Source organism: Melanostigma gelatinosum (genome assembly GCF_949748355.1).
Source record: "Melanostigma gelatinosum genome assembly, chromosome: 17".
NCBI classification, from domain to species: Eukaryota; Metazoa; Chordata; class Actinopteri; order Perciformes; family Zoarcidae; genus Melanostigma; species Melanostigma gelatinosum.
In genome coordinates this window covers 14,127,630-14,138,514 of record NC_136650.1, presented here as the reverse complement: position 1 = coordinate 14,138,514, position 10,885 = coordinate 14,127,630, and the positions used below count along the sequence as shown (strand labels likewise).

The 10,885-nt window shown below is 44.4% G+C and overlaps 1 protein-coding gene across 2 annotated transcripts; it reads left to right on the top strand.

The window, feature by feature from the left end:
- On the top strand, window positions 1-7,785 carry LOC306791390 (catenin beta-1-like). Of its 2 annotated transcripts, none has more exons than XM_079288073.1 (17): window positions 1-141; window positions 1,144-1,193; window positions 1,776-1,985; window positions 2,091-2,341; window positions 2,460-2,698; window positions 3,643-3,844; window positions 3,967-4,111; window positions 4,250-4,353; window positions 4,556-4,690; window positions 4,814-5,017; window positions 5,153-5,311; window positions 5,412-5,531; window positions 5,641-5,791; window positions 5,879-6,000; window positions 6,156-6,216; window positions 6,552-6,747; window positions 6,840-7,785. In XM_079288073.1, the coding sequence occupies exons 2-16, from the start codon at window positions 1,181-1,183 to the stop codon at window positions 6,740-6,742; spliced, it is 2,307 nt and encodes a 768-aa protein (XP_079144199.1). In that variant the 5' UTR covers window positions 1-141; window positions 1,144-1,180; the 3' UTR covers window positions 6,743-6,747; window positions 6,840-7,785. The 2 variants fall into 2 exon arrangements, with proteins under 2 accessions (XP_079144199.1, XP_079144200.1); XM_079288074.1 differs by lacking the exon at window positions 1-141 and adding an exon at window positions 884-994.
- Window positions 7,786-10,885: the final 3,100 nt, after the last annotated feature.

The window sequence follows — 10,885 nt, the reverse complement described above, 5'->3', positions numbered from 1 at the left end:
AAGCAACATATTCGGCGGAGCAACAGCGGGTGTGGTTCGGACTTCTACGGGTGGTTCACCTAGCAGCCCTTTTCCTATTTCCAGCCAAGAGAAAGGACATACATTCCCCAAAAAGAACCACGGAGGAGCCGCTTGACTCTGGTAAAGACACTATGTTTTCTACAGCTATTATATAACGTATTCACCGCGCATCGATGTTTGCCTCACCAAAGAAAATCATCTTTGGCTAGGGAGGGGGCTCCGGTGGGGTTTTCTGATTTGGCTGGCAGCACAGCAGGTTTTATACGGTGGCGCTTTGGATCTACTTTTCATACGTCCTGGTTAGCTAAGCTAATCAAACCAGAACTAAGAAAATTGGAGGGTTCGCTTGAAAGTCACGATTTGTGTAATGAACCGATTTGTAACGATGACTTAGAATATCGGTTGCTTCTCGTGACAAGTCGGTACAATTTATGCATTTGTGAGTGAAGCCCTAAACTGTGTTTGTTTATGTTAGCTAGTTAGCTAACTAGCGGTTAGCTACGCGCATTAGCTTAGCGAGCTCTCAAGGTAAACTAGCCAACCTGTTAGCTATAGCATTGGTGGCCAATACACGCTAGCGCTCCTGTCATGAATCACATGTCCTTTAAAAAAAAAATGTGTTTATTGGTTGATGTAACCTGTCCAGTTAGATGGGGTTTTAGTTTTGATTATCTGGCTTGCTCCGCTCCCTACTGAGACACCCCACGAGAGGAGGAGTCATGGAAGTGATTGCGGGTAGTTTCTCTCGTTGGAAACCCAAGCTGCGAGCTCGGAACTTGGCCGTGGTAGTAGGGGGAGGGGGAGAAATATGCCTTTGATGTTCTTTGCCGCTGAATGGTGAATTGTGTTCGTGCTGGCCTGGAAATACCCACCACTTTGCTCTCTCGGCTGGAGGTGGAGGCTCGGCATTTCCCCTCCTTAGCTATACGTTAGCAAGACAAACAAGCGTCTGAATCACAGGGAGCTGGTACAGGTAACGCTAGCGCGGAAGACAGCGGACTTATTATTGGGACCACGTAGGAGAAAACGCATAAACATTACGATTAGGTTTGGCTCTAGCAAACAAAAACTCAAGGTTGTGAGTTAATTTTCCCACTTTGCACTTGTTTCCTTTTTATGCAGACATATCTGCTGTGCGGGCTGAGGGCAGGCAAGAACAATGGCTACCCAGTGTAAGTATGAAAAACTTTCACATAAAGTATTTCCATGTTTATGTGAACAGAGCCCTTTAACACTTTATTTTGTATGTACTTAAGATTTTACACAAGAGCGTCTCTGTAGATAATTACATGAAACCGTAAACCTTGTGGATGTTGGAAAAATGGGAGCTAGGCGAGCACATGTCACAGTATCCCAGGAAATGTATTTCGTCTTGTGTTGCATCTGAGTTTCTACTCCAAGAAAAAACTTGGGAATTAAAAGAAGAATTCTATTTTTACATACTTTTAAATTACGATCAGTACCTGAGGGCATCGGGCATGGAGGAGCTCAAGCTTTTTCTTTGCTTGTTCCCTTTTTTTCCGGTTTGCTTCAACAGAAATAGTGTAAACCAACCTCCTTTAATTCATACAACTCCTAACTTAGTTGCATTAACTCAAGATTACAAATGTTAAACTACCTACACAATTACTAAAACCTTTCACACTACTTTAAAAAAGTATTTGCATAAAACAGGAAACTAAGTCAAAGTGAGGTAAAGATGACCCGTACCCACTCGTACCCAGTGTTTCACCTAATTTCTCCCTTTTGTGTAGCGGATCTGATGGAGTTGGACATGGCAATGGGAGACAGCAAGGCTGCAGTGAGCCAGTGGCAGCAGCAGTCCTACCTGGATTCAGGCATTCAGTCTGGAGTAACGACCACAGCACCATCTCTGAGTGGCAAGGGAAACCCTGATGCTGAGGAGGATGATCCGTCTCTCTATGACTGGGAGTTCAACCCGCCCTTCACTCCTGAGCCTACAGGTATACGAGACACTGCATATGTCATGATAGCTGCTACGGCATCAACGGTCTAAATCTATGATTGACATTGTCATGATATTCATCGCCATCTCGCATTGCTTTCAGACATGGAGGGCTATGCCATGACCCGGGCCCAGCGTGTGCGTGCTGCCATGTTCCCAGAGACCTTGGAGGAGGGCATCCAGATCCCACCTACCCAGCTGGATGCTGCCCACCCCACAGCAGTGCAGCGCCTGGCAGAGCCCTCTCAGATGCTGAAGCATGCTGTGGTCAACCTCATTAACTATCAAGATGATGCAGAGCTGGCCACTCGTGCCATCCCTGAGCTTACCAAACTGCTCAATGATGAGGACCAGGTATGTGTCCCAAGGAGTGAATCATCACATGAAAACACTCAAAAAGGCGAAATGGTGCCTGCTGTGTTGCATCCCGTTCTAAAACGGGCACCCCTAAAAATAGTCCTCTCTGTCCTAGGTTGTCGTGAATAAAGCTGCTGTAATGGTGCATCAGTTGTCAAAGAAGGAGGCGTCGCGTCACGCCCTGATGCGCTCCCCGCAAATGGTTTCGGCCGTTGTTCGTGCCATGCAGAACACCGGGGATGTGGAGACGGCTCGCTGCTCTGCTGGCACCTTGCACAACCTTTCCCACCATCGCGAGGGGCTCCTTGCAATCTTCAAGTCCGGAGGCATTCCTGCCCTGGTCAAGATGCTCGGGTAAGAAACTGGAGGAGTCGTGATGCTCTTCACAGCATATGTGCCGTATCGGTGTCCACACATCCAAATGGTCTATAACTAGCAACAGGAATGCAAAGAAGCTTCTTTAAATTAGTTTGTCTTTATTTTTAGTACTGTATCAATGAATGGCAGCTAATAATGTGTGCTCGAATACCATTTGACGAACTTTGACTTTTGAGTTTGTCCCATTGGTCACTAATTGGCATGACATGTTTGTTTTAGGCTCGGCTGTATCCGGCAGACAGAAAAGTTCTGTAAATCACATAGGCCTTTTTAAGACGATGCCAAAAATATACGAAAATGTGTTCATTTTCTTACTCTTTCTCTCTAACTCTGTTACTGGTGAAGGCTGCAAACAGCTAAAAAACAAACCAATGTGCTCTGCTGCAACAGCTAAGAGCCGATGACTCATGATTAAGCACATAATGAGTTGAGTGCAAAAGAAGAGAAACTGTGTTAAAGGTATAGCTTTCACTCAGCATTAGTCTGATTCACCAACCATCAGCTCAACTAACTAGCAAGTAGACTAACAATGTGAAATCTAAGCTGACTCATCACTTTGCTTGGATGTGAGAAAATCACTGTCAAGTCGTGGCTACCCTCTAAAATAACTTGCTCAAAATCATCACCCACCAGCTACATTCTCAAAGAACACTCTCCAGCGCAACCCATTTGAAGCTGTTAAAATGTCCTCCGGTCTAACTTTTCCCTTTGTAATCCCCATGAAAGGCCAGAACGTACAGCCACAACACTGAGTTGGCTGGCAAGTTCCAACCTGTTGGATATCACATGTGTGTGTTTGAATTTGCACCTGGGATCCTATTACCACACTTCAAATGGAGGATGGATCAGTGGCTTGACAGTGGGTGGTGAAAGCCCAATGTTTATAAGACTACAAAAATGTTCATTTTTTCTTTTTTCAGCTCGCCGGTGGACAGTGTGTTGTTCTACGCCATCACCACGCTGCACAATCTGTTGTTGCACCAGGAAGGGGCAAAGATGGCGGTGCGCCTGGCTGGAGGACTCCAGAAGATGGTGGCCCTGTTGTCTAACATCAATGTCAAGTTCCTGGCAATCACTACTGACTGCCTGCAGATCCTTGCATATGGAAACCAGGAAAGCAAGGTATTGGAAGATAAACAGTCATTCATTCATTCATTCATTCTATTCGGGTTCAGATGCCCCTGACGTGTCTGCTGACTGACAGCGGTTCGTAGCATATTTAAACATAAACCTGTGTGTTTTAGCTGATCATTCTGGCCAGTGGTGGTCCTCAAGCCCTGGTCAACATCATGAGGACCTTCACATATGAGAAACTGCTGTGGACCACAAGCAGAGTGCTCAAGGTGCTCTCTGTTTGCTCAAGCAACAAGCCTGCTATCGTAGAGGCTGGTATGTACAGAAAATGGAAACTATACAATGAAAAAAACATGAATGTCCTAGTCTACATTTTCAGATTGTAGTTTGCTACTATGGTGAAATTTGCCTGATGTAATTGTTTGTTGTGTTTTGGCTTGTGTGTGTGTGTAGGAGGCATGCAGGCCTTGGGGCTTCACCTGACAGATCCCAGCCAGCGTCTGGTCCAGAACTGCCTCTGGACTCTGAGGAATCTTTCAGATGCTGCAACTAAACAGGTACAACACACTCTGTAGTCACAAATGCTAATGTGCATTCAGTATGCATGTACAGAATGACAGGAGCCTCTAGTTGGACAGTTGGCCCACGCATAGAATTCCATTTAATATAAAGTATGAGATAAAACAAAATGCTAAATCATTTAGGATGTATTCATTCCTCACCCCTCATTTGTTTTGTTCCGTCCTCTGCTCTCTCTAGGAGGGAATGGAGGGTCTTCTGGGAACCCTGGTCCAGCTGCTGGGCAGTGATGACATCAATGTAGTGACATGTGCTGCTGGCATCCTCTCCAACCTGACCTGCAACAACTACAGTAACAAACTCATGGTCTGCCAGGTGCGTATTATCCACACATTAGGCCGTAACTATGCATGTCTGTGGGGTGTAGATTGTTTGTTCTTTGTCTTCTGTCTTATTTTACTATCATGCATTCCACCGACTGATCCTATGACATGCTAGGTTGGAGGCATTGAGGCTCTGGTGCGAACCGTGCTTAGGGCCGGCGACAGAGAAGACATCACAGAGCCCGCCGTCTGTGCCCTGCGTCACCTGACCTCCCGCCACCAGGATGCTGAGATGGCCCAGAATGCTGTGCGCCTTCATTACGGCCTGCCTGTGGTGGTCAAACTACTGCACCCTCCGTCCCACTGGCCACTAATCAAGGTCACTAGCCATCTCACTTTCTCTGCACCTACACATTCTTTTAGATAAACATTTCATATCCTGACGTCATTGATTGACATGATTTAATTCCAGCTAACTAATATAGATTTAACCAACCCCCCCCCCCCCATCTAGGCTACAGTTGGTCTGATCCGCAACCTGGCTCTTTGCCCGGCCAACCACAGCGCTCTGCGGGAGCAGGGGGCCATCCCCCGACTGGTCCAACTGCTCGTCAGGGCTCACCAGGACACCCAGAGGCGCACCAGCATGGGAGGCAACCAGCAGCAGTTTGTGGTGTGTAACCAAGCCAACAACCCTTTTAAGCTGTCTTTATTTGAACATTTAGAGTTTTTACGTATTTGACTTCCGTCTCTCCCACTCCCAACACGCACAGGAGGGTGTGCGTATGGAGGAAATAGTGGAAGGCTGCACAGGAGCTCTGCACATCCTGGCCCGGGACGTCCACAACAGAATTGTCATCAGAGGGCTCAACACCATTCCACTCTTTGTCCAGGTGAAACATTAACCCCAATTTTACTGATTTATTTTTCTGCAACGTGCGTGTCAACAACTCTGTTTTGCCTTTTATCAAACATCTAATCGTTCTCTCTGCTTGTCTGTAGTTGCTGTATTCTCCAGTGGAGAACATCCAGCGTGTGGCAGCAGGTGTGCTGTGTGAACTGGCTCAGGACAAGGAAGCTGCTGAGGCGATTGAAGCTGAAGGAGCCACCGCGCCCCTCACTGAGCTGCTGCACTCCCGTAACGAGGGCGTTGGTGAGTATACGTGCACACATTTTTGATTGTCTGTGTACTTGTGTGGACTACGTGTTGACTTGTCTGGCTCTGTGTTGCCTCCTGTAGCGACCTATGCTGCAGCTGTCCTGTTCCGCATGTCTGAGGACAAGCCCCAGGACTACAAGAAACGTCTGTCAGTGGAGCTGACCAGCTCTTTGTTCAGAACTGAGCCCATGGCCTGGAACGAGGTACGCGCAAGTGTATAAATGCACACACGCAAATGTATAAACTCAACAATATCAGTGTTTTACAGTAAACGCTGTCTACATTTTGTTAGGGCTCCACTCGCCTACATAAGCTGCCTCATGTCAGACTTTACTCATGACTCTTTTGCCTTTTCTAGACCGGAGACCTGGGACTGGATATGGGAGCTCAGGGAGACCCCCTGGCTTACAGGCAGGATGGTAAGTGCTTTTTTTTATATTTAATGAAATCCCCTCTTAGTTTCATCATCCTTTTGCTTTATGTCTTTTGATATTGATTGAATAATATATTGTTGTGTTGAATGTTGTGAGTTGCAAAACGATTTCTGCGTAGCAGCATTAGTCTCTTTTCAACCCACAACTTCATAAAAGTCCCAAATATTTCATGGAATATAAAACTTAATTATACCTCATCCTGCCTCTTGCCTCCGATATGTTGTTTAATGCCACCCAGCGATGACTGCTGATCACTCTGCATTTGTTTAGAATACAACAACCTGTTGTCACTAATTGAATGTTTTTTTTTGTCTTTCCAGATGGAGCCTACCGGGCCTACCCAGCAGCCTACGGCCAGGACTCTCTTTTGGACCCCATGATGGAAGGTGCCGACTACCATACTGACACTCTGCCCGACCTGGGCCACCACACTGATCCGTTGCCAGACCTTGGCCACTCCCAGGACCTGATGGACAGCAACCAGCTGGCCTGGTTTGACACAGACCTGTAGGATTGGTAATACAGCCTTCCAGAGAAAACGTAACTTGCCATATTTTATGTAAGTAGCAGCACACTAATTACTAACTGTGCCCTGTGCTCTTTTGCAGTTGAATTCGGATAGAACCTCCATTGTGATTGGCCTGTATTGTCTGATGCAGCATTAGGATTGGCCTGGAGAGTGGATGAAGGTAAAGAGAGGAATAAGAGGTCATGGAAAGTGCCACACACGGGGAAAAAAAAAGAAGATGGTTTCCATTGGAATGTTAAAGCAAGTTGAAGTGGGAGGAAAAGAAGGGGTTAAAGCATCAGTGGAGTCACACAATGGAGCAGGTTACCTATATGGATGAGTGCACATGAGGTGGATCTTAAAAGTTTGAAACATGTTTTAGCCTTGCCTGTATTCTTATCAGTTCTTTGTTTCTATTTTTCTGATTCTATTTTTTTATTTCTTTTTGTATTACTCATTCTCTGTTATGGTACTGACCCAGCTTGCCTTCGCACTAGCCATCTTCATTTTCTCTTCAATGCTAATCATTTGTAATTTTTTTTTTTTTTTTCTTTTTTTTACGTATATTACATGTAGTGTTAAGTTATAGTGATATTATACAATGTTCCTTTGGTTTTTGGCCGAATGTGTAGAACACTAATAATCAGTTGAAATGTACTCTGACTTAAAGTGTAACATTGTGTAGTTTTTTTTATAATCTCAAAAATGGAGAATTATGCATTCTTAATATGTGCTTGTTTAAGCACAAAATATGTCTGTGTCACAAATGTTCTAAAGAGGGAGATGGGAGAAATTGCGGGTGGGTTGGGGATAACTCTAGAGACAAGTGTTTTATATACAGTATCACTGGTAGGTTAACAACTATTTTGTATGCTATCATTGGATGTCTGATAGAAAAGTCTAACGCTATCATTGGTGGTCTAATAAAACCCAGTTTTATGTGCTATCAAGGGTAGCTAGGTTGATGAACCAGTTGTAGTCCTGCTGTGCTTATTTTGGAGACGAGGTTATGACACGGCTGATCAATAAAATGGCATTTTATTTCATATAGTCTGCCCTGTGTCTTCTGTCCTTCCATGTGATGATGTGATTGTTTGATAGACAGAAGGGCACATCCAATGAATAGAGGATGTCAGGAAAATGTTATAATACTAAAACATGTTGAGGAGCAGCGTAGTGAGCGAAAAGAAAACAGCCTGAATTTCAAATACGAAGTTCAATTTGCCTAAAGGCAAACTCTGGATGCTAGTTAAGACATTTGTTTCATTATCATTTCACCTCCAGTCAAAAGACATTTGTATATAGACTGTTCTGGTTGTGAAGTAAGGAAAACAGCAAATATGACTCACAAGCATAAGCTGAAGGTACTTGATGTGTTTAAAGGATGGAGAGCATATTTTAAATCACCACCCAAAGCTTTCCCAAACTCTAAAGGAGCTTTCACATTCGTTCAAGGTAAAATATCTGGTGGGCAATTACAATAATATACCCCAGACACTGTATGAGCGTGCGTGTTTGATATTTAGCAGACGCTCTGATACAAGTGGAGATTAAATGAAATATTCAGATTGCTACAACTCCAGACGGTAAGGAGCCAGAGTCACGGCTACACAGCTTCAACAACATTATCAGTGTTTGTATCGGAGTTGAGACGCGTTCAATAAACACTTTGAAGTGGTTTATGGGAGGAAAGGATGGAAGTTAATGTGCTATCGTGGAAGTTGTGACTTGACTGAGCGCATGACTTATTGCAAAAGCAAGAAGGGATATTCTTTTTTGCCTCATTTAAAAACCAATTAAGAGTTTTACGGTATGTTTTAAAACGGCATGTTTCAGTTACATGTCCACAGTTGCTAAAGCTTAATTATTCCATGTCCTTAAAAAGGTTTACCACAAAAAAGACCTTAAAGTGCAGATTCTCATGGATTCTTTGGGAGCAATCCTTCATTGCAGGCCTTTGTGGAAAGTCCATGTTAATGAGGTCTGCCTGGTAGGGTTGTGTGCATGATAATAGATCTTGTCCAATGTGTCGCCCCGGATGTTCAACAGTGTTGTGATTGTAACTGTATTTGATTCATATATCTACAGCTTTAAATGACACATAGTGGGCCAACCTTCATACCAGCAGAATTCAATGACTTATAACAGCCTTAACTCCATGGATGTTCTGATGACTGCATGAAATAGGAACAGAGAAGAATAATTCTTAAAGAACTATTTTCTCTCTTTACTCATGTAATGACAAGTCATATTAGTTTGAATGTACTGAAATAATGCTAAATAATTGTGTTCATATCAGTAAAGGAGGTGGAACTTATACACAAATCAAATTCTTTAGATAATAGTTACATTGGCCTCCAAAAAAGTAGGAATTACACTTGCATAGTTGAGGATTTTTGGTCAGTCCACTGGCCCCGCCCCAATATTTACACCTCATTAAAGTAACAAAAGGTCCGCATTAAGCTGCACCTTCTAATGTCTTATTGTCCCAAGAGGGCTTATAACCAGACCTGACCACTTCAGGTCCACATGTGCTCTCCCTGAGGTTGTGATCACACTACTCTGTGTGTGGGACCTGACCCTAACCCTAACCCTGACTTGAATAGAACAGAGCCATCGTTAATGTTATTAGTAACTACTGTGCTTTTCCACTATGACAAGTCAAAATGTGTACTGTTAACAAGGACTAATCCTCTTGATGACTAATATTACTTATCTTACTGAAAACAACAAAAAGCTTCAATTATTTTTTTACTTTTTATTACAAAACATTTTATAAAACAAAACAGTGCTGCAGAAAGCTGGTATGTCAGGTTCCAAACACTTTACAGCCAGAACCGGAGAGCATCATGGGTAAATGTGGGTGCAGAGGAAGTGAAGTAACGGCTTTGTGTGCTGGTGAAATAAGGAGCAGCACTGGCTCTTGTGTAGACAGGGAATGAGGACCGAGTGCACACATTCATCCTGTTGATGGGCTGAGCAGCTCCAGTAGCAGTGAGTCCGTGGTGTGTGCTGCCCCCTGTTGAGCAGATGGGGGAACTTCCAGCTGAAGCTTGAAGGAGGAGAGGCTCCTCAGAGTCCCATCTGAAGCTCCTCTTTGTCCCAACTAGTCTGTGTGTGGACGGAGGCTGCTGCTCCACTCTGACCGGCACAGTGGACAGAGGAGAAGCTCTGGAGGCCCGAGCAGAGGGACTGTCTCTCTTCAGGAGGGATTCAATGGAGAAAGGACTGCTGAACTTCACCTCACATTTGATCTGAACATCTCTGCCGGCTGCAGGTTCAGGAGATTGGAGAGCTGAGCAGTGCTCTGACGGTCTGCTCGTGTTCTCCGTTTCCACTTTGGAGGCCAACTCAGGGAAGAGCTGCAGGATCCCTTTGAAGTGACGACGCACCATCTTTGCTGTGATCTGACTGGGGTCCAGTTTCCAGTAGTTTCTCTTACTGTCCAGTAAATCAGGAACCGGTGGAATCTGAAATATACAGAACAGGGTTATAGAGACAGAAGTTAAGTTGTTTAATCAAATAATCTAAATGTTAATTTGAAATATCAACAGTTTGGGAATGAAAACTTACCTTGACAAAACATTTGTTGGTTGATAAACAAACTCTGATGTTGTTCGTAACAGATTTCCTGTCTTCATAGAGTAATGATGTTAATGGTGTCAGTCTGTCCATCAGCTGAAAAACATCAGGTGGAAATTAAGTTTTTGAAATGACCATCTGTGTTTCATACCACAGTATTCTGGAGCATTCATTGTAAAACGTCTGGACTCTTTCTTACCTGACTAAAAGTGAGCATCTTGCCTGGAGCGCCTTGGAGGATGACAGCGATCTTGGCCAGGGAGGTGGTGCTCTTCCTGAACACATCTCCCTGAGAGCTGCTGGCTGGAGCAAAGAGAGGCAGCGGAGCTCCAGACTTCTCAGTACTTTTCGGCATCTTCTTTGTTGGAGTAGCAGAGGAGTCAGATCCCACACACAGAGTAGTGTGATCACAACCTCAGGGAGAGCACATGTGGACCTGAAGTGGTCAGGTCTGGTTATAAGTCCTCTTGGGACAATAAGACATTAGAGGGTGTGCACTGCAGCTTAATGGGGACCTTTTGATAAGTAGATGAGCAGTTACTGCTGGAGGTGGAGCCAGTGATC

Coding starts and splice junctions, on each gene's coding strand:
- LOC306791390 (XM_079288073.1), top strand. Junction 5,018..5,152: donor CCCACTGGCCACTAATCAAG/GTCACTAGCCAT, acceptor CCCCCCATCTAG/GCTACAGTTGGTCTGATCCG. Junction 5,792..5,878: donor CTCCCGTAACGAGGGCGTTG/GTGAGTATACGT, acceptor TGCCTCCTGTAG/CGACCTATGCTGCAGCTGTC.